General features: G+C 42.6%; 2 protein-coding genes across 11 annotated transcripts in view; one reads left to right on the top strand and one right to left on the bottom strand.

The window, feature by feature from the left end:
- IL15RA (interleukin 15 receptor subunit alpha) overlaps nucleotides 1-11,253 on the top strand; it is a 41,749-nt gene extending 30,496 nt beyond the window's left edge. For 2 of the 7 annotated variants that reach the window (XM_062210997.1, XM_062211000.1), the window contains exons 6-7: nucleotides 7,847-7,922; nucleotides 10,416-11,248. In XM_062210997.1, coding sequence (XP_062066981.1) covers nucleotides 7,847-7,922; nucleotides 10,416-10,527 — 188 coding nt within the window. In that variant the 3' untranslated portion in view covers nucleotides 10,528-11,248. Of the gene's footprint in view, nucleotides 1-7,846; nucleotides 7,923-10,415 lie in introns of all 7 variants that reach the window. The other 5 variants (XM_062210999.1, XM_062211001.1, XM_062210998.1 and 2 more) reach the window with 4 other exon arrangements.
- An 8,699-nt stretch (nucleotides 11,254-19,952) lies between these two features.
- FBH1 (F-box DNA helicase 1) overlaps nucleotides 19,953-26,689 on the bottom strand; it is a 45,914-nt gene continuing 39,177 nt past the window's right edge. For all 4 annotated transcript variants that reach the window (XM_062210992.1, XM_062210993.1, XM_062210995.1 and 1 more), the window contains 2 exons: nucleotides 21,359-21,490; nucleotides 19,953-20,493 (listed from right to left, as the gene is read on the bottom strand). In XM_062210992.1, coding sequence (XP_062066976.1) covers nucleotides 20,323-20,493; nucleotides 21,359-21,490 — 303 coding nt within the window. In that variant the 3' untranslated portion in view covers nucleotides 19,953-20,322. The remainder of the gene's footprint in view (nucleotides 20,494-21,358; nucleotides 21,491-26,689) is intronic.

Raw genomic sequence — 26,689 nt, 5'->3', positions numbered from 1 at the left:
AAGATTCCTTAAAATCATGACATAATATAGACTAAATTTGATCATTGTTACAAGGTGATTATTCAAATCTTTGAAAATAAGCACATATTTAAATAACCCATAGCTCTTAATAAAAATTCAGCTGTTTTTGAACAATTAGAATTTAACAAACATCAAGAGAACATAATAGATTACTTTAACACATTGCTTTAACAGAGAATCAGATTTTAATTCTATGTCAAAGAGAAATGAGCTTCCTGTGAGGTTTCCTTTCTTTACCTTCTTTCATATTGATGACCATATTTCTGTGTTTTTGTCAAAGCAGACCAGAGGATGCAAGTCAAGGGAGTACCCAAGTCCCATCTCTAATCTTTGGTGGCCTGAACTACAAATCTATAGTCACAGGCATGTTCTGTAGTAGTTTTCCTAAAGTAGACAATGCCCATGAGGAAAATTATATTCTCACTTTAAAACTTTCTTTCCCTTTGGTCTGAAAGGGAGGTTTTTTCTACTTACTGTTTACTTCGCTGATGGCGAAGTAAATATAGCTATGAGATTATAATTTAAGCTCTTATTTTGGCTATGCTATTACAGAAAAATGTTAGCCATCTCTTTTATAACGTCTGCTGTGAGTCTAATTGGAGATCCTCTGAGAGTAATCTGACGTTTCTCTCTTGCACATTTTAGAATCTTTTCTCTAATTCGAATTGCTTTGTTTTGTCATTGGCCCTGGAGCCCTGTAACTTTTATTCTCATTTAACAGGAACGAGGAAGAAGCACTATGAAAGCAGAACTACAGCTTACATCAACTTGCCTTTTCCAGTAAACACTCCTAGCAGTAAATGCATGCCACACCTGTTAGTGAACATGAAGACATAGCTTCCCATAGAGTTCTGAAAAAAAGTTCTGAAAAAATTCTTTTTTTTATTAAACTTTTATTTAATGAATATAAATTTCCAATGTACAGCTTATGGGTTACAATGGCTTCCCCCTCCCAAAACTTCTCTCCCACCCACAACCCTCCCCTTTCCCGCTCCCCCTCCCCTTCCAATCACATCATGATTCATTTTCAATTCTCTTTATATACAAAAGATCAGTTTAGTATATATTAGGTAACGATTTCAACAGTTTGCCCCCATATAGCAACACAAAGTGAAAAAAAAATACTGTTGGTGTACTAGTTATAGCATTAAATAAGAGTGAACAGCACATTAAAGGCAGAGATCCTACATAATATTTTTTTAAAAATTAATTAATTTTCTATGCCATTTCCAATTTAACACCAGGTTTTTTTTTCATTTCCAATTATCTTTATATACAGAAGATCGATTCAGTATATAATTAGTAAAGATTTCATCAGTTTTTACCCACGCAGAAACACAAAGTGTAAAAATACTGTTTCAGTACTAGTTATAGCATCACTGCACATTAGACAACACATTAAGGACAGATCCCACATGGGATGTAAGTACACAGTAACTCCTATTGCTGACTTAACAATTTGACACTCCTGTTCATGGCGTCAGTAATCTCCCTAGGCTCTAGTCATGAGTTGCCAGGGCTATGGAAGCCTTTAGGGTTCGCTGACTTTGATCTTATTCCGATAGGGTCACAGTCAAATGGAAGTTCTCTCCTCCCTTCAGAGAAAGGTACCTCCTTCTTTGATGGCCCCGTTCTTTCCACTGGGATCTCACTAACAGAGATCTTTCATTTAGGTCTTCTTCTTTTTTTCTTTTCCATGGTATCTTGGCTTTCCATGCCTACAATACTCTCATGGGCTCTTCAGCCAGATCCGAATGCCCTAAGGGATGATTCTGAGGCCAGAGTGTTGTTTAGGACATCTGCCATTCTATGAGTCTGCTGTGTATCCCACTTCCCATGCTGGATCCTTCTCTCCCTTTTTGATTCTATCAGTTAGTATTAGCAGACACTTGTCTTGTTTGTGTGATCCCTTTGTTTCTTAGACCTATCCCAGCCATCGAATGTGAACTGAAATTGATCACTTGGACTAGTGAGATGGCATTGGTACATGCCACCTTGATGGGATTGTATTGGAATACCCTGGCACATTTCTAACTCCATCATTTGGGGCAAGACTGATTGTGCATGTCCCAAATTCTGCATCTCCTCCCTCTCTTTTTCCACTCTGAAATTTAACAGGGATCACTTTTCAGTTAAAATTTAAACACCTAAGAATAATTGTGTGTTAATTACAGAGTTCAACCACTAGTACTAGAACAACAACAACAACAACAAATACTAAAAAGGATAAAGTATTACATTGTACACCTAGAGTCAGGACAAAAGCTGATCAGGTCATTGTTTCTTATAATGTCCATTTCACTTCAACAGGTTTCCCCTTTGGTGCTCAGTTGTCACCGATCAGGGAAAACAAATGATATTTGTCTCTTTGGGACTGGCTTAATTCACTCAGCATGATGTTTTCCAGATCCCTCCATCTTGTTGCAAATGACTGGGTTTCGTTGTTTCTTACTGCTGTATAGTATTCTATGGGGTACATGTCCCATAATTTCTTTATCCAGTCTACTGTTGATAGGCATTTGGGTTGATTCCAGGTCTTAGCTATTGTGAATTGAGCTGCAATAAACATTAATGTGCAGATGGCTTTTTTATTAGCCAAATTAATTTCCTTTGGGTAAATTCCAAGGAGTGGAGTGGCTGGGTTGTATGGTAGGGTTATGTTCAGGTTTCTGAGGAATCTCCACACTGACTTCCATAGTGGCTTAACCAGTTTGCATTCCCACCAACAGTGGGTTAGTGTCCCTTTTCCCCCACATCCTCTCCAGCATCTATTGTTGGTAGATTTCTGGATGTGAGCCATTCTCACCGGGGTGAGGTGAAACCTCATTGTGGTTTTGATTTGCATTTCTCTGATTGCTAGTGATCTTGAACATTTTTTCATGTGTCTGCTGGCCATTTGGATTTCCTCTTTCGAAAAATGTCTATTGAGGTCCTTGGCCCATCTCTTCAGTGGGTTGTTTGTTCTGTTGTTGTGGATTTTCTTGATTTCTTTGTAGATTCTGGTTATCAACCCTTTATCTGTTGCATAGTTTGCAAATATTTTTTCCCATTCTGTCGGTTGCCTCTTCACTTTCCTGACTGTTTCTTTTGAAGTACAGAAACTTCTCAATTTGATGCAATCCCAAATGTTAATTTTGGCTTTGACTGCCTGTGCTGTTGGAGTATTTTCCAGGAAGTCTTTGCCTGTGCCTATATCTTGCAGGGTTTCTCCAATGCTCTCTAATTATTTGATGGTTTCAGGTCGTAGATTTAAGTCTTTAATCCACGTTGAGTGAATTTTTGTGTAAGGTGAAAGGTAGGGATCTTGCTTCATGATTCTGCACATGGAAATCCAATTTTCCCAGCACCATTTATTGAATAGGCTGTCCTTATTCCAGGGATTAGTTTTGGATCTTTGATCAAATATAAGTTGGCTGTAGATGTTTGGATTGATTTCCGGTGTTTCTATTCTGTTCCATTGGTCTATCCATCTGTTTCTGTACCAGTACCATGCTGTTTTGATAACAACTGCCCTGTAGTATGCCCTGAAATCTGGTATTGTGATGCCTCCGGCTTTGTTTGTGTCGTACAAGATTGCTTTGGCTATTCGAGGTCTTCTGTGTCTCCACATGAATTTCAGCATTATTTTTTCCAGATCTGAGAAGAATGTCTTCGGTATCTTGATTGGTATTGCGTTGAATGTATAAATTGCTTTTGGGAGAATAGACATTTTGATGATATTGATTCTTCCAGTCCATGAGCATGGAAGATTTCTCCATTTTTTGGTATCCTCTTCTATTCCTTTCTTTAAGGTTTTGTAGTTTTCATCGTAGAGATCTTTAACGTCCTTGGTTAAGTTTATTCCAAGGTATTTGATTGTTTTTGTAGCTATTGAGAATGGGATTGATCTTAGAAGTTCTTCCTCAGCCGTGGCATTGCCTGTGTATACAAAGGCTGTTGATTTTTGTGGATTGATTTTATATCCTGCTACTTTGCCAAACTCTTCGATGAGTTCCAGTAGTCTCTTAGTAGAGTTCTTTGGGTCCCCTAAATAAAGAATCATATCATCTGCAAAGAGGGATAGTTTGAGTTCTTCCTTCCCGATTTGTATCCCTTTAATTTCTTTTTCTTGCCTAATAGCTCTGGCCAAAACTTCCAGAACTATATTGAATAGCAGTGGTGAGAGTGGGCATCCCTGTCTGGTACCAGATCTCAGCGGAAATGCTTTCAACTTTTCCCCATTCAATAGGATGTTGGCCGTGGTTTTTCATATATTGCTTTGATTGTATTGAGGAATGTTCCTTCCATACCCAGTTTGCTTAGAGTTTTCATCATGAAAGGGTGTTGTATTTTATCAAATGCTTTCTCTGCGTCTATTGAGAGAATCATATGGTTTTTCTTCTGCAGTCTGTTAATGTAGTGTATTACGTTGATTGTTTTGCGGACGTTGAACCATCCTTGCATACCAGGGATAAATCCCACTTGGTCTGGGTGGATGATCTTTCTGATGTGTTGTTGGATTCTATCGGCCAGAATTTTATTGAGGATTTTTGCATTTATGTTCATCAGGGATATTAGTCTGTAATTCTCTTTCAATGCTGCATCTTTTTCCGGCTTAGGAATTAAGGTGATGATGGCTTCATAGAAAGAATTTGGGAGGATTCCCTCTTTTTCGATTGTTCTGAATAGTTTGAGAAGAATTGGAGTTAGTTCTTCTCTAAATGTCTGGTAGAACTCAGCAGGGAATCCATCTGGTCCTGGGCTTTTCTTTGTTGGGAGGGCCTTTATTACTGTTTCAATTTCTGTGTCAGTTATGGGTCTGTTTAGGTTTTCTATGTCTTCCTGGCTCAATTTAGGCAGGTTGTATGTGTCCAAGAATCTGTCCACTTCTGATAGATTTCCCTGTTTGCTGGCATACAAGTCCTTGTAGTAACTTCTGATGATTCTTTTTATTTCTGTGGTGTCTGTTGTTACATTTCCTTTTTCATCTCTGATCCTATTGATTTGGGTCTTTTCTCTTCTTTTTTTAGTTAGTTGGGCCAATGGGGTGTCAATTTTGTTTATTTTTTCAAAAAACCAGCTCCTCGTTTGGCTGATTTTTTGTAATGTTTTTTTGGATTCAATCCTGTTGATTTCTTCTTTGATTTTAATTATTTCTCTTCTCCTACTGGGTTTGGGTTTGGTTTGCTGCAGATTTTCTAGATCCTTGAGATGACTTGAAAGCTCATCTATTTGGTGCCTCTCCAATTTCTTGATGTAGGCACCTATTGATATAAATTTTCCTCTTAACACTGCTTTTGTTGTATCCCATAGGTTTTGGTATGTTGTGCTGTTATCCTCATTTACTTCCAGAAAATTTTTGATTTCTCTTTTAATTTCTTCTATGACCCATTGTTCATTCAGGAGCATGTTGTTCAATCTCCATGTGTTTGCACGTGCTCTGGGGATTCCCGAGTTGCTAATTTCCAATTTCATTCCTTTGTGGTCTGAGAAGCTGCATGGTATGATTCTAATTCTCTTGAATTTGCTAAGACTTGCTTTATGGCCTAGTATGTGGTCAATCCTAGAGAAGGTTCCATGTACTGCTGAGAAGAATGTAAAGTCCTTAGATGTAGGATGAAATGTTCTGTAGATATCTGTTAGATCCATTTGGGCTATAGTGTCATTTAAATCTGCTGTCTCCTTGTTGATCTTCTGTCCTGTTGATCTGTCTATCTCTGAGAGTGGAGTATTGAAGTCCCCCAGTACTATTGTATTGGGGTCTAAGTCTCCCTTTAAGTCCCTTAACAAGTCTTTTAAATAAGCTGGTGCCCTGTGATTAGGTGCATATACATTGATAATCGTTATATCTTCCTGTTGAATGGATCCCTTAATCATTAAATAGTGCCCCTCTTTGTCTCTCCTGACAGTTTTTGTGGTAAAGTTTATGTTGTCCGATATTAAGATGGCTACGCCCGCTCTTTTTTCATTTCTGTTGGCATGGTATATCTTTTTCCAGCCTTTCACTTTCAGTCTGTATGGATCATTGTTGGAAAGATGAGTTTCTTGTAAGCAGCAAAAAGATGGGTTTTGTTCCTTAACCCAATCAGCCAATCGGTGTCTTTTAACTGGACAGTTCAAGCCATTAACATTCAATGTGACTATTGAGAAGGAGTAACTTTGCCCTGCCATTTGCCAAAGATATTTTCTAATATCTGGTTTGAGATTCCTGTGATCTTTTGCTGTGAGGTTTCCTTCCTTTACCTTCTTTCATATTGGTGACCGTGTTTCTGTGTTTCTGTATGTAACACATCTTTAAGCATCTTTTGCAGGGCTGGACAAGTGGCGACAAATTCTTTCAATGTCTGTTTGCTGTGAAAGGTCTTTATTTCACCTTCATTCACAAATGAGAGCTTTGCAGGATATAATATTCTGGGCTGGCAGTTTTTCTCTTAGTACCTGGGCTATATCTCGCCATTCTCTCCTGGCTTGTAGGGTTTCTGATGAGAAGTCAGCTGTAAGTCTAATTGGAGATCCTCTGAGAGTAATCTGGCGTTTCTCTCTTGCACATTTTAGGATCTTTTCTTTGTGTTTCACTGTGGTGAGTTTGATTACAACGTGTCGTGGTGAGGATCTCTTTGAAAAAATTCTTTTTTTAAAGTCATAATGACGATTAATGTTAAGTCTGAGCGCTCAAAACATCTTTACTTACTTTTGCATGTTTTCTGTTACAGTAGCAACTTTTCTATGCTGATTTTAGTTACTTAAATGTTGCTTTGTTTATATAGTTTTGCTCTTCTGATTAGTCATTAAAAATATGAGAAGTTTAAAAATAAAGATGATATGTAGTACTCTGGTGTACTATGTATTTCTCTAACCCGTTCTGTGCATATTGATATTCACAAGGCTTGTTGGAGATTGGGGTTCATTTCTATCTCAACTGGATTTTTTAAAGTTTTATTTACCCACTAGTGAGAAAGAGAAAGAGATCCAGTCCATCCACTGGCCAAGTCCCCAGATGCTTGCTATTGCAGGTGGAGGGAACCAGGAACTGAATCCAGGTCTCCCAAATGGGTGGTAGGAGCCCAATCATTTTTAAAAGATGTATTTTACCTATTGAAATACGGGGGGGGGGGAGAGAGAGAGAGAGAGAGAGAGAGAGAGGTGTCTTCCATCCACTGGTTCACTTCCCAAATGGCCATAACAGCTGGTGCTGAGCTGTTATGAAGCCAGGAGCTTCTTCCAGGTGTCCTGCATGGGTGCATTTGGGGAGTGAACTAGTGGAGGAGAGATCTTTCTGTCTCTGTCTCTCTGCCTTTCAAATTAGGTTTAAAAATTTTTTTAAAAATCTAAAAAGATGATGGAATTGGAAGGAAAGTGGCACTGCATGCAGTTCTTAAATCTGTGAAGTTGAAGAACAGAGACATCTTTTTTTCACTTTGGATTTAGTGGCAGGAAGGAACTCTTCCTCTTCTGGAAGGGCTAGCCACCATCTCCTCCTTCTCCTCCTCCTCTCTACCTCCTATCACCCAGCTTTGGCTTGGAGGCGCCTCCTTTTCCTCCTTTCCATCCTTGATCACAGTCACTTTACTTAGCAAGCACAAGCATCAGAGCAGGGGTGTGGGGTAACACGGCTGGGGATGGGTTGGATTGGCAGTGTCGACAGGGAAGAGGGCATATTTTTGCCCAGAAATAGAGTAGAGCAAGTTATGTGGCCCTCAAGAAATGTTAATAATGGTGAGCCGATTGGGAAAGCATTTGGATTTCTCTGCAAGAATGTAGGACATACAGGATTTTCCAGTTCGTAGCAATGAATGAGTTCTTAGGATTCTCAGCATGGCTCCAGCTTTGTTCTGTTCTTTTACAGTGGCCATCTCCACGTCTGTCTCGCTGCTGGGTGTAGTGTGTGTGGGGTTCCTCCTGGTGTGTTGCCTCAGACCAAGGTGAGTAGCACAGCAGAAACCACAGGACTAAATCTCTCCTTCCCAAGAGAAAACAGCCGTATCATCATGATTCTGGGATGATTTCTCAAAGGAAGAATCCCTTTGTGACTACAGATTCTCACACTCATCCACCTCTGTTTTAGCCAAAGAGAGTATTAGAGCTGAGCACTGAGCCAGCCCTAGAGGGCCCTTAATCTGCCACACAGTTCTCAGGCCACTGGCTGGAACTGGGCGGGGTTGGGGTGGGGGCGGCAGATAATGCTGCAGGAGGCCAATCTACCAATAGGCAATTTAGAAAGAGTGCCCCTAGTGGCCAGTCTGATGAACATGCACTGTGTGCCAATTCTTCAGGTGATATATTCATGAATATAGTATACTCTCCTTGAATGCACTCTTAATTTTGTGTATATTTTCTTACCCTCATCATGTTAACCTTAATTTTGTATTTCAAATAACTGAAATTCTGCATTTCAACATTTATGACAATTTTCTGCCACTTGGTGGTATGTATAAGGATCATTTTTAATGATGAATACATTAGATTGTTAAAAAGTGTACAAATTGGTTGTATGCTGCCAATAAATATGCTTGCAAGAGAATAATATCAATTTACTGACTATATAAATAATAAATAATTTTTCAATGATTTTTTTCCTTGATTTTTCCAATCTTTAGGCATTTTGATCCTTTTTTCACTAAAGACAAGCAGCAGTGCTAGCCTTATTGTGTACTTCTTTCAGGTGGTGACCAGGATCTCACCTTTCCAGATCGATGTGGTTGCTCTGGGTCTGTTGAAACTAAAATTTTACTGACTAGTTATAAAATATTAAATATGATGTCACTATAAAATTATAGGACCCTTTGAGCCTAATTTTTACAAAATGAACATTCCATGAAGTTCTATCATAAAGCCAAAAATGAAAACCAGTCTTTAAAAGTTCCCATAAATCTTCAAAAACTGTTAATACCAGATCAACCAATAAAAAATGCCATCAAGGCTGGCGCCGTGGCTTAACAGGCTAATCCTCCACCTTGCGGTGTTGGCACACCGGGTTCTAGTCCCGTTTGGGGCGCCGGATTCTATCCCAGTTGCCCCTCTTCCAGGCCAGCTCTCTGCTATGGCCCAGGAAGGCAGTGGAGGATGGCCCAAGTTCTTGGGCCCTGCACCCGCATGGGAGACCAGGAGAAGCACCTGGCTCCTGGCTTTGGATCAGCATGATGCGCTGGCCTCAGCGGCCATTGGAGGGTGAACCAACGGCAAAAAGGAAGACATTTCTCTCTCTCTCTCTCTCTCTCTCACTATCTACTCTGCCTGTCAAAAAAAAAAAATGCCATCAATATCTTATGTAGTAGCTCAGAAGTTAATGAACTAAGGTTAATAAATTACTCAAAAATTTATCTAAAAGTCCTCTCAAATGCCAAATGTTGACAATACAGATGAAATTACTTTCAAAAGGATTTTCAAAATATCATTGCTGAATAATTTCCATATAAAAAGCTGAATGTAGAGTTATATTCTTAGATTATAGCTAGCTGTATTAAAAAGTAATCTATATGTCATCTTTGTAATAAATACATTAAAATATAGTCTTAAAAATAATTTGTAAGTTTGGTATATACAGCTAATAATATGCTCACAAGAGGAAATACCAGTATTTACTGACTATATTAAATGTTTTTGTAAATGTATTTTTAAAAGGTTTGGTAAATCTAGTAAATATTATTTGGTCATTTGGTCAATTAAATCTTCCCATAAACTGCATTTTGCAAATTGGTTATCAGATATCCTAGTCAACAAACTGGCTTTTAGCAAATTGGCCTAAGATTCTGATTTATAGTCAAGTTTTCACTCGAAGGGGCTCAAATCACTTCCCTTAAAATGGCCTAAAAAGTTGCTTCTCTGTAGAAGACAGACTCCATAAGCCAGGGAAGAAGGTGCTGCTGACCCAGCTACTCAGAGAGGCAGCTCCATGACAGGCACGCAAATGCGTAATCACAATATTGTGCCTTCCTCACTCTCATTATTCAAGAGATGATTAGTCTGTTTCTCTCTAACACTTACTAAGCACCAAGAACCATTTTAAAACCTTCATGAACTTGGATGATGTAGATGACCAAGTGTGGTGTGAGCAGCCTCCTGGCTACACTTCCCTTTTCCTGTCCCTGCCATTTGAAGTGCTTTTCAACAAGGGGTGGGGATGAGGAGCTTGTGGGAGGGATGTGAGCTGCCCCGATAGCACTGGTAAATCTGGTGGATGGGGAGGATGAAAATATGGTATTTAAATCCCATCTGGAAGTTGAAGCCTTTTAGGTTTTCTAGATCTTTGAGCAACACAACCATCAAAGACCGAGTATTTTGTGATTCTTGCAGGCAGGGCATGTGTTTGCTAATGCATTCCACACTGTGCTGGACATCCATGTTCAACAGGAAGTTATCTGCTGATTTGAGGGCAACCCTCTCCTCTTTTCAAAATGTGTGAATCTGCTTTGCAGGCAGACTTCCCAGCCACCTGGTGTTGAAGTGGAAACCACAGAAGCAATGCCAATGACTGGGCGCACCGGTAGCCGAGAGGAAGACACAGAAAACTACCCACCTGACCTCTGAAACTCGTGGTGGGGTGTTCCAGCCCAACTAAGTCTGGAGCAAAGGAACCACCTCTGTTTACCTAAGGAGGAAGAGACTCAAGGAGTTGGGTGCCCAGAAAAAGCCGACCAGGATAACCACACATCCTGATGTGATCTAGCTGTGCCTGGCCTGGGCACACCCCCGTAGGAGCCAGGAGATCACTGAGCATTCAGGTGGATGCCATCCAGCCAGCCACCTGCTGCAACTCAGGTACAGGGGCCAGCTTCCCAAAGCCCAAGCAGGTAAAGCTCTCTCAGGAAAGGCTGATGGCTTCAGGCCAGTGTTTGTATTTCATTATGACATTTATTCAGGCTACTTTATTGGCCTGTTTAGTCCATGCGTCATCCTGACTTGTAGTTTAGAGAGGACAGGAATACAACCAAGGCTGTCCATTCCACAATGCTCCTTCTGACTTGAGAGATGTCCACAGGGAAGGCATCTGCATTTGAGCTCCAGGAAATTCTGACAAGGTGCTCTGCATGATTGGAAGCAGGCCAAGCAAGGCAGAAGACATATTGAGCCCACTGAATCCTCTTGATTTAAGGATTCAGAAAGAAGAAAACTGAACTCAATGACATTTTACATACACATGCATTTATATTTATTCTTCTGTTATATCTGCATATTATATGATTTGTATTTTGAAATTATGTCTATGTAAGCAAAATAAAAGTATATTTTCAAAACAAAAAAGAATCCATGAGAAATGTTCCACACAGAAAACAGCAAGGATGCAGAATCTGCAATGATTGTAGGACAGATTTTCTTTCTAAAAAGATTAAAAAAAAAAAAAAAGCTTGCGCAAAGCTGGATCACATCACAGTTTCAGGAATTTCTAACAAAATTTCCCTGTGAAAAGTAACTTGATGTAATCTGGATGATGGTAAGTTTTTGGCTCAGCTATGTGTGGGATGTACATTTCAATTTCCTTCTTGTGTTCTTCTTTGCTGTGGATGCCATTTATTTCTGAAATCCTAGGCCTGACCTCACTTTCCCACCCATTTTGTAGATGTGAAAATTGAGCCCAGACAAAGTGGAACCACCATAAACATCTGGGAGGTAGGGCATGCATGCAACATCTGATTCATATGCTGCCAGAGGCTCTTAAAGTGCCATTTCTCTTTGTCTGCTGTGTGTCAATTTAGATGGTTTTATCACAATTAAAGGAAGCCTCTCCAAATGGTTATTTGGGCCCCTCCTCCCCAACCAGCACAGTGATAGGAGTGGTAGTAGCTGCCATGCCGTTAGTGTCAGACCAGACACCTACGTGCATCACTATCACATTCCGTGGGTCCAGCCATGTTCAAGGCCAGCCTAGGCTCAAGGGGAATGGGAGAGACAAATGGGAGGGAAGGACTCAATGGAAGCCTGATTTCGTGAGTGCCTCCCACAGCTTTCAGAGCTGTCGTGGAAGTGCGATTTGCTTTTCAATCCTTGGCACTCAGTAAATGTCACTAAATATTGGATGAAGGAACAGAATGATCTGTGGGAACCACTACCTGCCAAGTGCTAAGATGAATCCGTCTTAAAATTTTTATAATGAAATGGAAAAAGTTCACAGAACTCCAAAAGATTTCAAAGTTCTACAGCTGTTATGCCTTTAGCCCAGATGTCTGTAACTGGCTACAAACCTAAAAAACTCACATTTTCCCCTTTTCCCTTGTTTCCTGCACTCTGAAATTTGCCATTAAAAAAGCACATTACTTCTTGTAGCGAACTATAGAAATGATCCCTGAAAGTATAGTCTACACATTACTTCTCATATTTTTTATTTTGCTTCATTTTCCTTGATCAAGAATAACTTTTACTTTCTTCCACCCCCCTTTTTTTTAAAAGATTTTATTTAATTATTTGAGAGGTACAGTTATAGTGAGAGGGAGAAGACAGTGAGAAAGATCTTCCTTCTGTTGGTTCACTCCCCAAATGGCCACAATGGCCAGAGCTGCGCCCATCCGAAGCCATGAGCCAGGTGCTTCCTCCTGGTCTCCCACGCTGGTGCAGGGCCCAAGCACCTGGGCCATCCTCTACTGCTTTCCCAGGCCACAGCAGAGAGCTGGATTGGAAGAGGAGCAGCTGGGACTAGAACTGGCGCCCATATGGGATGCCAGCGCCACAGGCGGAAGAGTAACCCACTGTGCTATGGTGCCGGCCTCTATTTTCTTCCTTTTAAACTCTCTTCTAGACATTAGGAAGTAAAAGAACAGGGATCAAAACCCACATTTAAGAATCTTCCATGTTTCTAAGTGCCTGTTCCACTTCTTCATCAAAGACCTTTCACCATTAGTTGAGGCTGCCCCATTTCTGGCCTCAAAATTTTAAAAAAAATGCAGTTTAAGTATCTTGAATCTCCTTGCCTATTTCCCCACAAGTCTGTGCTGCTTGGAGTAGATCCAGCCCAATTCAAGTCATAGCCTCCCCAACACTTAGCTCAAATCAGAGCTGAATGTGTGAATATCATTCCAGGATGTATATAAACAAGGAGCTCTAATAATGAGGAAATTCACTTTACCCTTCTCTCCCTCAAGTGCCTGTCAATAGTATTGTCTACACATGCTGCTTGTGTTGGGTTAGTCTTAGCTATCCAGGACATAGCACTTCTTTGTCTACATTTATGGGTGTCCTCCACTCTGTTGGGGTGCCTTGTTGTTCAAGAATACGGGGTAGGGGCAGACATCCCCTTTCCATATGCTCTCATCTCACCTGGCTGGGCCCATCAGACCTTTTCACCTGGTACTCAGAAGCTGTGAATATGGGAGGAATGAATGAGGCACAGTGGACTTGCAGAGCAGTGTCCTGTTATGGCCTTAGTTGTCATACTATTTCTTTCTCCAGACTGCTCTGGTTCAGATCCATTTTCCAAACCTAATCCTCCAGCTTGCTTTGATTCTATGAGCTCCTGATATTCTTCTAGTGCATGTCTCCATCTTCCTCCTAATGGATTCTGTTTTCATTGCTTATTGACGAAAAGTGCCAAACCAATATGGGAGCAATTGGTTATCTGCCTTAGGAAGGGAAGAGAAGAGTAAAAATTCTGATATTCTGAGCTAGGAATTGGGCAGCTCACAGAAAACAGTAAATTAGTTCACCCAAAGTTTCCAGGGATGGCATGTTCAATAAAGGCCTGGTTCTGAGAAGACATGAGAAATCCAAGGTCACAGATAGGTAGCTATTTTTAATGGCACTGAAAAACTTAGAACAACCAGTTCAAACCCTTCAAATTGCAATTCCAGCCACAGCTGGAAACCTAGAGACTTCCTGTGATTGTGCTGAATTTCACCCCTTAGAGATACAAGACCAAGATAGCCAAAAACCCAACCTTAAGAGTCCAAGTAGCTGAGCTGTTGAATACTGCTGTTTCCCAGCTGAAAGGTAGGGCACTGGATGAGCACATGGCCTCAGTATGGGAATGAGAATGCAATGGGGAAATGTGGAGGACTCTAGTGTATCCCAAGCAAGCTCTCCTCTTACTTCTGTTGTTCTCAGAAACAGCTTGTGGCTTATCTCGTCTGATAACATTTCTTTCTTGGTTGATGGGTCCTCCTACAAGAGGAAGCTTGCTCTCCTGTGATTTTCCCCTGTGTCCAGCTCCTAGTTTCCTGAATGGGAACCACAGCTCCCCAAAGGCTGTCCAGAACCTGGATCCACAGACCTCCACCTCATTTCCCATTATTTCCCAGTCTCACTGCCTCCTCACAGGCCAGGCCCATTTCTAAGCTCAACCCACCTGTGGTTCCTTCAACATCCTCTATATCCAACCTATCTTTTGAGAGCCAGCTATATTTATACTTTGTCCACAGAGCCTTCACAAGCTACTCAAATGTATAAAATCATCTGCTTCTGAACTCATAACATTTATTATCCGTTCTATTCGTGTAGCATATAGTAAATGCTGCTTTATTATACAGTGGATAGGACATGACTTAGAACATGTTAAACACACCAATTTCAACATTTGCTGGCTCTGTCCCTTGGACGAGTCTGTTGGCTAAGTAGATTGACATTGCCTTGTCTTTAGAGTGGAGGTAACACCACATGTGTCACCTTTCTCACAAAGGCATGAGGTGAAATGGAGCACTTATATATGATTTACTGGGGGCAGGCACTATGGCCTCCCATATGTGTGGCAGGGACCCAAGCACTTGAGCCATCCACAAAGAAGACTCAGACTGAATTTCCAGCTTAGCTTTGGCGTGGCCCTGTCCCTGCTGTTGCAGGCATTTGGGGAGTGACCCAGTGGGTGGGAGATCTCACTCTGTCCATCTGTCTCTCTCTGCCTTCCAAATACAACAAACCAATGGGCAGGAAGTGTGCAGAGAGGAAAGCAAGCAATGAGTTCAAGAAAAGAGCAGCGCCAGGCAGCTGGCAGACACGCAGAAGAAGGGCAACGCAGGTGTCAGTGGGAAACACATTTTTCTTACAGGCCCCGTTACCAGCAGGGTTCTGGGAGGACTGCTCAATCACTTCATGTTAAATCTGAAACAAAAGCAGCCTTAAAGAACAAAGGTCTCACAAGGACTGAACAACTGAACATAGCCAACAGAACCCTGGGAGCTCAACCCCAAGCCCTCCCAACTGCTCCCTTCTGGTAGATAGGTACCTTTGCTGGAAAGTAGGTGGTTCTGTTTTTAGGACTGCTTCTTCACTTCTCTAGGCAGAGTACCAAAAGCACTGGTCATCAGACAAGTGTGTAATCTTCAAAAGCCTCTTTGAAGCAAATGCTACTAGATTGCTCAGGGCCAGCTGGGCTGCACCTGGTTGCTCGTGTTCTCTAAGTGTCCCCAGAAGCCTTCAAAGGCTCAAGGCACTGCAGGGGTTGCCGAGAGGAGAGTTCTGAGTGCCCACCCCAGGTCCTGTATACACACAGCAGCTAGACTTTTAAACTGGAATGGGGCCAGTGTTGTGGTGCAGCCTATTAAGCTACTGCTCACAATGCATCCCATATGAGTATCACTTGTAGTCCCAGCTGCTCCATTTCTCATCCAGCTCCCTAATGCACCTGCAAAAGCAGCAGATGATGGCCCTAATGGGTCCCTGTGATGCACTTGGGAGACCCAGAGGGAATGCTAGGCTTCTGACTTCAGCCTGGCCCTAGCCCTGTCTATTGCCATTTAGGGAGTAAACCATCAGATGGGAGATCTCTGTCTCTCCTTCTTTCTGTAAAGTTGCCTTTCAAATAAATACATCTTTTAAAAAATTGGAAGTAAAATTGAAAAATTCCATGTTTAAAAAAAAAATCCCAACATTTTGACGTTGTCTTAAGAAAAATTTTTTTTTAAAGTTTCAATGCCAACTCTCTTCTCATGAAGGTAGTGGCAACATCATAGGTTCAGGGATTGAACTTGAGTTTTTCTTTCTTTTTTAAGATTTATTTATTTATTGGAGAGACAGAGAGATATTCTATCCACTGGTTCATCCTCACATGGCTGCAACGGCCAGAACTGGACCAATCCGAAGACAGAAGCTTCCTTCCTCTGGGTCTCCCACATGGGTGCAGGGGGCCAAACAAATGGGTCATCTTCTAGTACTTTCTGAGGCCATTAGCAGGGAGCTGGATCAGAAGCAGAGTAGCTGGCGCCATGGCTCACTTGGCTAATCCTCCACTTGCAGTGCCAGCACCCCAGGTTCTAGTCCCGGTTGGGGCACCAGTCCTGTTCCGGTTGCTCCTCTTCCAGTCCAGCTCTCTGCTGTGGCCCGGGAAGGCAGTGGAGGATGGCCTAAGTGCTTGGGCCCCTGCACCTGCATGGGAGACCAGGAGGGGGCACCTGCTCTTGGCTTCGGATCAGCGTGGTGTGCCGGCCGCAGCACACCAGCCATAGGGGACATTTGGGGGGTGAACCAATGGAAGGAAGACCTTTCTCTCTCTCTCTCTCTCTCTCTCTCTCTCTCTCTCTCTCTCTCTCACTGTCTAACTCTGCCTGTCAAAAAAAAAAAAAAAAAAAAAAAAAAAAAAAAAAAAAAGGCAGAGTAGCCGGATCTCAGATTGGTGGCCATATGGGATGCTGGCACTGCTTAATCTACTGTGCCACAGTGCTGGCCCCTGAATTTGAGTTTTCCTAAGCTCTATAGTGTGATACTGAGCACAGTGGTTCTGCCCCAGTTACTCTTTTAAATCCATACACAGTGTTCTCATAATAGTCATTATTCATTCATTCATTCATTCATTTATTTAACTTGAAGGCAGAATTAAGAAGCAGAGAAACTGAACGAGAGATCTTCCTTTTGCTGGTTCAGTCCACAAATGGCTGCAACAGCTGAAGTCAGGAGCCTGGAACTCCATCCTGGTCTCCCATGTGGGTGGCAGGGCCCCAAGGACTTGGGCCATCTTCTTCCCAGGCACATTATCAGGAAGCTAGATTGCAAGTGGCGCTACTGGGATTTGAACTGGCACCCATATAGGGGGTTGTGGGTGGACAAGCCCAGACCCCAGGAATTCTGTATTCACATTTTAGCCTACCACAGGCTAGCCTGAGCTAGTCTAACTTCTAGCTCACTGAAATTAATCAGTTAGGGGCCAGCGTGGTGATGCAGCAGGTTAGGCCCAATACCTGCAGTGAGCGCCAGTTCAAGTCTTGGCTGCTCCACTTTCCAGTCTGGCTCCTAGTTTTGGCCTGGCCCAGCCCCAGCTGCTGCAGCCATTTGGGGATGAACCAGCAAATGAGAGATTTCCTCTGTCACTCTGCGTATCAAATAAATAAAATAAATCCTTAAAAAATTGATCAGTTATTACCACCGCTGACTTCCTGTGTCAGCTAAGAGGATACCTTTCTGCCCTTATTTTACTTCTTCACTACACTGGATGCTGAGGACTGCTTTTTCTTTAACTCTTTCCTCTCTTGAATTTATTAAGAACACCATCATGAAGGCCATTCTTCCAGACTCAGCTGTCGCGCTTCTTTACAAAACCCTCTTTTCTTTATCCCAACCTCAGGTAGGCTTCTTGGCATCTGTTCCTCTCATTTAAAACAAGTTTGCTTATTTTCATTTACTTGAAAGCAGAGATAGAGATATTTGATTCATTGGTTCACTCCTCCAATGCCCGTAACAGCTAGGAATGGGCAAGGGCAGTACCAGGAGCCTGGGGCTCATCTGGGTCCCCCATGTCGGTGGCAGGGGCTCAAGCCATTGAGGCATCATCTGCTGCTTCCCAGAAGGCATTGGCAGGAAGCATGATTAGAAGCAGAGTAACCAGGCCTGGAACTGGTATTCTGATACGGGATGGGGGCATCCCAGGTGGTGGCTTAACCTGCTGCACCACAATACCTGCTGCTCTTTTTATACTGTCCTGGAATGAATTCATCCAAATCCTTAAACTTAACTACCACTTACCTATTGATAATTTTAAAATTACTTCCACCCACAGCTCTTTGTTGAGTATAGATGTTTACCCAATAGCCCCCTGGACAATTCTACTTTAATTTCTCTTAAGCACCCTAAAATCATTACATCAAAAAAACAAATCCAGGGGCTGGCATTGTGGCATAATGGGTAAAGCTGCCACCTGTGACACCGGTATCCCATATGGGTGCCAGTTCAAGTCCTGGCTGCTCCACTTCTGAACCAGCGACCTGCTAATGGACCTGGGAAAGCAGAGGAGGATGGCCCAAGTTCTTGGGCACCTGTGCCCACATGAGAAACCAGGAAGAAGCTCCTGGCTCCTGCCTTTGGATCAGCCCACCAACGGCTGTGCAGTCATTTGGGGAGTGAAGTAGTGGATGGAAGCTCTCTCTATCTCTCCCTCTCTAACTCTGCCTTTCAGATAAATCAAGCTTAAAAAAAAAAAAAAGCAAATTCATAATTTTTGCACAAACCTACTACTTCTCCTGGTTTCCCTGTCTCAATGAAGGATATTTATTTACCTGGAGAATCAGCCAGAAAATGGGGAATCACATTAAGATTCTATCTATCCCCTTCTAAGCACTGCTAATTCTTATTGATTCTACCTTCTTAATATTGAGAGCACAAGTTCTCAAAATTCAGCGTGTACCAGAACCACTTGTGGGGCTTGTTAAATACCAACTGCTGGGCCACAGCCCCAGAGTATCTGGGTACACTGGGAATTTTATTTCTAACTCTTCCCAGCTGATACTGATGCCATTCATCTGGGGACCATACTTCCAAGACCACTAATCTGTCTACCCAATCACCAGTTCAACCTACCAGTCACAGTGCAACTGCCCATCACTTGTCATTTTTTTGCTGAGATGATAATCACTAGCCTTTTAATTTATCTGACCTTTTATATTTTTAAATATTTACTTATTTGAAAATGAGAGAGAGAGAGAGAGAGAGAGAAAATCTTCCATCTGCTGGTTCACTCCCCAGATGGCTACAACGGTCAGGCTAAAGCCAGGAGTCAAAAGCTTCTTCCAGGTCTCCCAGGTGGGTGGCAGGGACCTAGACACTTGGGCCATCTTCCTCTGCTTTTCCTGGGCCATTAGCAGGAAGCTGGATCAGAAGTGGAGCAGCTGGGATGCAAATCGGCACCCATATGGGATGCCAGTGTTGCAGGCAATAGCTTTAACTGCTATGCCACAACACTGGTCCCCCTTACTTGATCTTCTTGAAACATTCTCCAAACTGCAACTGGAGGGATCTTCTTATAAACAAGGTATCAGCAAACTGTTAAAATCTTTACTTAGTATAGAGTTGATCTCCTGTATATAAAGATAATTAACAAGGAATCTTAATGAAGAATGGGATGGGAGAGGGAGTAGGAGGTGGGATGGTTTGGGGGTGGGAGGGCAGGTGTGTGTGGGGGAGAACAGTTATAATCCAAAAGTTGTACTTATGAAATTTATATTTATTAAATAAAAGCTTTCTATTAAAAAAAAAAAAGACCATGGAATCTGCTTGGCTCAGCGTAGAGACCAATCTGGTAAGTTCTTCGGGTGATGCTGTGCTCACCCCGCACTTGCCATCAACATCCTGAAATTGCTGTATGCCAAAGATGTCAAATACCTTTCAATGTACATCCACAGGTACTGGTCATTTCTGTAAGAATTTATACTTTATCACAACATCCCACTATCCCAAAACACAGTGAACCAGGTACCAACTTCCCATCTCTCTTCTATGAATTCCCCACCCACCTGCACTTCACCTTTCAAGTGTTGCTGATCTTCAGTTGTATTGTAGGAAACACTGCATCTGACTAGTCTAACTATTTCATTGCACTTGCCCTTTTATGTATTAGTTGCCCTCATTATTTAAACTGCATACTTCATCATGACAAAGGGACCCAACAGGTCTAACAAATGTGTCACTCCTCGTGGTACAAAAGTCACATTTTGGACATGCCAATTATCACCCTGCACATTCAGTCTCATGATTGCTTGGTGTATCATGTGAACAGAGACAGCTGTTGAAAAGAGAAAACAAGAGGAAAAAAAAGAGGAAACCGGGTGTCACAGTGGCATGCCAGTGCTGCAATGCCGTTTAATTGAAATCCTGTAATAAAAGTTTAAATACATAAAATGTTTTTGTTTTTGTGTGTGTTTTTTTTTTTTTTTTTTTTTTTTTTTTTTTTATCAAAAGATCCTCCTCCTCTTCCCTGACCTGATACAGACAGAGGATAGGCAAATGGAAACTGGCTAGCCGTAGGGAATGGAGAAATGGCAGGTCCAAGTCTGATCGGTTTCTTCTTCCTCAGAAAATGCTCTGTGATTGCATTCAGAGTCTCAGGAGGGTGAGAGCCCCACCCCACAGACTTCTGTCAGCAGGTGGAGTCCACATGTGGCAAGCTACCCTGCACCACGGAGAATGCTTGTCCCAGCCTTAGAAGACAAGGAAGAGCAGGGCTTCGTGTCTGGGCAGCACTATGTTTTCTACGGTGCGTTCCATGGAGCGCACCTGCTCTGGAGAGGCAGTCAAGAATGCCAAAGGCCCAATACGCTGCTCTACACAGGAGTGGCAGAGGTAGCCACCATTGTTTTCCTTTCTGTTGCTCTGCAGGATGGATAAGAGAAAAGAGGTAAGGAAACAATCAAAAACAAAGACTTTCTACCAAAAAGCACTGAATTATTGTCACAGCTGCCAAGGGACAGTGTCTTATAAGCTGATGTTTTCAGACCAGCGCAAACCCTCTGGAGTAATGCTTCCCACAACACTACTGCCTGCGTAGACTCAACTCCTCCAAATTCCCTGAAAATAGAAACCACAGTTTATCTCATCAAGACACAAAGAATCAGAAAAACCGAACCAGGCTCTCCAGGTAAATGGTTGTCTTCTGATACATCTTGTCACAACCCAGTCTCCCAGATAATAAGGCTTTATACAGCCAGACAGGATCCCATATGCTGACTCTTGACTAATACTTTCTCTGACATATAGGGAGACCATATCTCTCTTGCCTCATGTATAAAAAGTACCTAAAGGGGCCAGTGCTGGGGTATAGCGGGTAAGGCTGTCGCCTGCAGTGCCAGCATCCCATATGGGCTGGTTTGAGTCCTGGCTGCTCTACTTCCAATCCAGCTCTCTGCTATGGCCTGGGAAAGAAGTAGAAGGTGGCCTAAGTCCTTGGGCCCTGCACCCGCATGGGAGACCTGGAGGAAGCTCCTGGCTCTCGGCTTCAGATTAGGGTAGTTCCGGCCGTTGCGGCCATTTTGGGGAGTGAACCAGCGGATGGAAGACTCTCTCTGCCTCTGCCTTTCAAATAAATTAAAAAAAAAAAAAACTCTAAAAAAAGGACTACACCAATTTCTCTTATCTCCTTCACCCACAACCTAGATAAATACATGGCTGACAAGCAGTAAAATGCCAACGATTGAATTAAGTTCCAAAGAGAGCAGGTGCTGTTGGGGAGACCACATACGTAAGTGATGGGGAGTTTCTTCATGGTGAGCACAGTGTCGACAGGGATGGCATTGTTGCACTGCCCCACACAGCAGCGGACTACTCCTGTTTTTAATACGTTGCTTGTCAGCTCGGCTTGTAAGAAGTACTCCTAAGAAGGAAAGAGACAGAAAGAATAATAGCACCTCTGCTACGTTCTACTTGGAAACTCGCACAGGAAATGCCCTTTTGATGCACCTTGCGTTCCAGAACGAGCAAAGGTTACCCTGTTTTCCCTTAGTTTCTCTGATTTTCCCTGACTCCAAAGCTTGCATTAAGAGAAAACACTTGAAATAGTCCCATTGGCTTCTTGATAAAACTGCAGCTAGTTTTTTAAAAATAAGATTTAGTGGACAAACATGCAAAACTGTTGCCCACAGTGATATTTCAAGACTATTTCTGGGTTCTACTTACGCTAACCAACCCCCAACTGAATTATTACAAATTTTTTTTTGTATATTCATGTCTTAACTCCAGTAAGTTGAGAGAGAAGAACTTAAAGGATGTCCAGGGGCTGGTGCTGTGGCACAGAAGGTAAAGCTACTACCTGCAGCGCCAGCATCCCATATGGGTGTCTGTTTGAGATCAGGCTGCTCCACTTCTGATCCAGTTCCCTGCTAATGTGCCTGGTAAAGCAGCAGAGGATGGCCCAAGTGCTTGGGGCCTTAGATCCACATGGGAGACCCGAAAGCAGCTCCTGGCTCCTGCCTTTGGACTGACTCAGCTCTGAATGTTGTGGTCATTTGGGGAGTGAACCAGCAGATGGAGATCTCTCTCTCTCTCTCTCTCTCTCTCTCTCTCTGTCTCACTCACTTACCCACTCTGCTTTTCAAATAAATAAATATTAAAACAAAAACAGAAACAGATGTGCAAACCAACCTACACACTTCCCTCTTCCCTTGCTTTTGGTTGGCAAGTGGGAAATTGATACATTTCAGCCTCAATTTCTTTATCTGTGAAATGTAGAGAACAAGGCATCTACTGTCACAAAAACAGGGACTTTGGTTTGATTCATGACTGCCTCTGAAGAGTTCCACAAAGTATGGGCAAACTAAACTAGCAGGACCATTCATAACTGCTGATCAAAAATGACAATTTCATATTTTCTAGATTACAATTGATTGTTTATCACATTTTTCAGAATCTATGTACCACATTTTGATTTATTTGGTTTTCTCTCCCATTTTACAACAAAACAGATTTTGCTGAAGCCCCTTTGACTGCCATCTCCATTATCTTTCTGGGCGTCTCTTTTTTGAGCCACTGTAAAATAGCTTCAAGTTTAATACATGTCCAAAAGCATAAGGTATTTTATAGCTGTTTGTTTATATACGTGTCATACTTTTGGTTTCCTTCTCAGTTCGTTCACTTTCCTCTTGTGCTATATAGGATTCAGCCATCATTCTTTTAGATTTTATTTATGCATTTCTGTGGAAACTCAGGTTCCTAAACTATTTCCAATGATGCAGAAATGAATATCTTTTCCAGCCCACTGCAAGATTTTCTCCAGGGCTGGGGATTTCAAACTGTTCTGATTCATTTACAGTACAATTCTACACATACATGTATAAGAAATTTAGGAGCAGGCATTTAGACTAGCAGTGAAGACATCTGCATCCCATATCTGAATACCTGGGTTTGATGTACCCAGTTCCGGCTCCTGCTTTGTGCTTCCTGCTATTGCAGACCCTAGGAGGCAGAACTGATGGCTCACCCGATTGGGTTCCTGCCACCCATATGGGAGATCTAGACTGATTTCCCAGCTACTGACTTGGACCTGGCCTGGTTCCAACCCTCATGAGCATTTGGGGATTGAACCAACAAATGGGAGCTATATCTGTCTCTGCTGAATACATACATACATACATACATACATGTATATATAGATAAATGAACTTGAAATCACATTTCCACAAAATACCATTTAACCCAATGTACTGTGATAACTTTGAATTTTTTGCCATTTTACTTTTTTTTTTTTGACAGGCAGAATTAGATAGTGAGAGAGAGAGAGAGAGAGAGAGAAAGGTCTTCCTTTCTGTTGTTTCACCCCAAAATGGCTGCTACGGCTGGCGCACTGTGCCGATCCGAAGCCAGGAGCCAGGTGCTTCCTCCTGGTCTCCCATGCGGGTGCAGGGCCCAAGGACCTGGGCCATCCTCCACTGCACTCCCAGGCCACAGAAGAGAGCTCGACTGGAAGAGGAGCAACCAGAACAGAATCCGGCGCCCCAACTGGGACTAGAACCCAGGATGCTGGCGCCGCAGGCAGAGGCTTAGCCAAGTGAGCCACGGCGCCAGCCCCATTTTACTTTTTAAGCTTGTGATAACACATTAATTTCACCAATCATTAGTGAACTGCAACCTACAATCTGAACGACACTGTTCCAGAGCAGTGGACTACAGATGATTTGGTTTTGTGCTCTTTATGTTACTAAACATCATAGGCTCTAAAGAGCCTTGTATATGTGAACCATTACTGTTTATCATCTTGGAATCTCAGAAACATACACTAAGAAGATTTCAAAATATTAATTGATTTAAAAATTAGTAAGACTACTACATATTTATGTTGATTTAAAACAACTATATTCAGAAGAAAAAAAATGTGGTGAGAAGAGTAGCACTGTTTGTCTCTGCAAATCTTTCACGCCTAGCTTAATAGAAGACCGCTGGAGCCTCACCCCTTCTGTATTTATTTTGTGGTGACATCACATGCCAGGTGGCCTTGGAGGACTACCCTGCACACTTGTGAGAACATGAGAGAGAAAAATGCTAGTGACAGCCTAGTATCCAGAAAACTGCATGTGTATAACAGGTATATGAGCACAGCATGTATTTGTGACGAGTATGGCATGTGTGTATAATATGTACTGTGAACATGGTGTATGCTACATACATAATATGTACTGTGAACAAGCGAGAGAGCCCTGCAGGGTCAATTTGATTATATCAATATTTAAAACTTCAATCTGGTAAAATAACAGCTAATATTTACTTAGTCTGTTAAAAAAAAAAAAATCCTTTGAGGTGCAGTTAATACCCTTACACTGGCTTTATCAGGTAAGGAAGCATGCTTAAGTCATCTGGAATGAGAACCAGACATGAACAGGGCCTGTGCTTTTACCGTGGCCAGTCACCAAATGGGAAAATATTTTTTTCAACAAACACGTGTGGAGTATCAATTTTCTGTTAGTGCTGTCCTAATGATGTGCTTGTGAGATCTAGATTAAGAATCTAAGATTCTAGGGTAGCCATTTGGCCTAGTGCTTAGGCCACAGGTTAAGATACCTGCAGCAGCCTACAGGTATCAACAGCTGACTCCAATCTCCTCCTAACACAGACTTCAAGAAGCAACAGCCATGGGGCTGGTGCCGTGACTCACTTGGTTAATCCTCCACCTGCGGCGCCGGCATCCCATATGGGCGCCAGGTTCTAGTCCTGGTTGCTCCTCTTCCAGTCCAGCTCTCTGCTGTGGCCTGGGAGGGCAGTGGAGGATGGCCTAAGTGCTTGGGACCCTGTACCCACATGGGAGACCAGGAGGAAGCACTTGGCTGCTGGCTGCGGATCGGTGTAGCTCCGGCTGTAGCGACTATTTGGGGGATGAACCAACAGAAAGATACCTTTCTCTCTGTCTCTCTCTCTCTCATGGTCTAACTGTATCTGTCAAATAAAATAAAAAAATTAAAAAAAGAAGCAATGGCCATGGCTCAAGTAATTGAGTTCCTGCCACCCATTAGGGAGACTGGGCTTGAGCTCCTGGTTCCTGAATGTTGTGGGCATTTGGGGAGTGAACCAGCAGATAGGAGTTGTCGCTCGCTCGCTCGCTCTCAAAAAAAAAAAAAAAAAAAAAAAAAAAAAAAATTCTAGGAAGCTGAGAAGCTGTCTTTGAGCAACTAGTAACTAGTAACTGTGTCACTTAACACTTCAAAAATACAGTGATTTTCTTCACATCTTTAAAACTTAAAAAGATGAACAAAAAGGCTTCTGGTGATTATTACCTCAGTCATATTCTCTAAGGAGATCAGAGAAAAAGGAGACTCTTGGTTATAGGGTAATGGCTTATTCTAGGGAGCAGAAAACAAAGAAGGCTCATGTTTTATGTCTAAAACGTCACAGGCATTGTGGAGCAGAGGGTAAGTCACAGTGCGGAACACCTGCCTCCCAAATCAGGATGTCGTTTAGAGTTCTGGCCACGCTACTTCCCACCCAGCTCCTTGCTAATGTGGCTGGGAAGCAGCCGATGATGTCTCAAATACTTGAGTCTTGGCCACCTATGCGGGAGACCTGGCTGGAGTTCCTGGCTCCTGCTTTTTAGCCTGGTCCAGCCCTGGCTGTTGTGGCCATTTGGGGAGTTAACCAACTGATGGAAGATCGCTCTCTCTCTCTCTCTCTCTCCCCCTCTCCCTCCCTCCCTGTTACTCTATCAAACAAGGAAATAAATAAGTCTTCAAAAAGTAAATTAAAAAGAAAATACCGGCCAGTGCCGTGGCTCACTAGGCTAATCCTCCGCCTGCGGCGCCGGCACACCGGGTTCTAGTCCCGGTCGGGGCGCCGGATTCTGTCCCAGTTGCCCCTCTTCCAGGCCAGCTCTCTGCTGTGGCCCGGGAGTGCAGTGGAGGATGGCCCAAGTGGTTGGGCCCTGCACCCGCATGGGAGACCAGGAGAAGCACCTGGCTCCTGGCTTCGGATAGGTGCAGCACCGGCCATAGTGGCCATTTGGGGAGCGAATCAACGGCAAAGGAAGACCTTTCTCACTGTCTCTCTCTTTCACTGTCCACTCTGCCTGTCAAAGAAAAAAAAAAAAGAAAATACCACCAACATGACTACTATTTTTCATGTTTTCATAGCCTCTAAATTGTGCGGGCCTCATGCCCTAGGGTCTCAATACCCCTAGGACCCTTCTTTCTGAGCAGAGACTGGACTCAACCACTTCTGGAACAGAATTTCTCAAACGTATTCACAGGCTGTGAAAAGAAGAAGCAGAAGTGCTCTACCTCACACCAGAGCTTTCAGATTTAAAAACATCTGTTCACACAAACAGGCAGTTTCTTGGGGTCTTCCTGTGGGCAGACAGATGTTTCCTAGCCCTGTCTCAATGGGGAAGTGTTTCTGTAGATTCTATATTATTTTTCTTCTATGGAGAAATGGATTTTCCCTGTAAAATATATGCAGTAAACAAGTGATAAGCTTCCAAATGTCTTCAAAAGGTCTATGCGAATACTTCAAAAAATTCATGGAAAATGGAATTAGAAGTCATTGATTTTGGGGTGAGCGTGTGGCTTAGCTGTTAAGACAGCACTGGAGACAACCA

Source organism: Lepus europaeus, chromosome 14 (assembly GCF_033115175.1).
Source record: "Lepus europaeus isolate LE1 chromosome 14, mLepTim1.pri, whole genome shotgun sequence".
Lineage (NCBI taxonomy): Eukaryota > Metazoa > Chordata > Mammalia > Lagomorpha > Leporidae > Lepus > Lepus europaeus.
The sequence above is the reverse complement of the archived record's forward strand: the minus strand, read 5'-3'. Positions and strand labels throughout refer to the sequence as shown.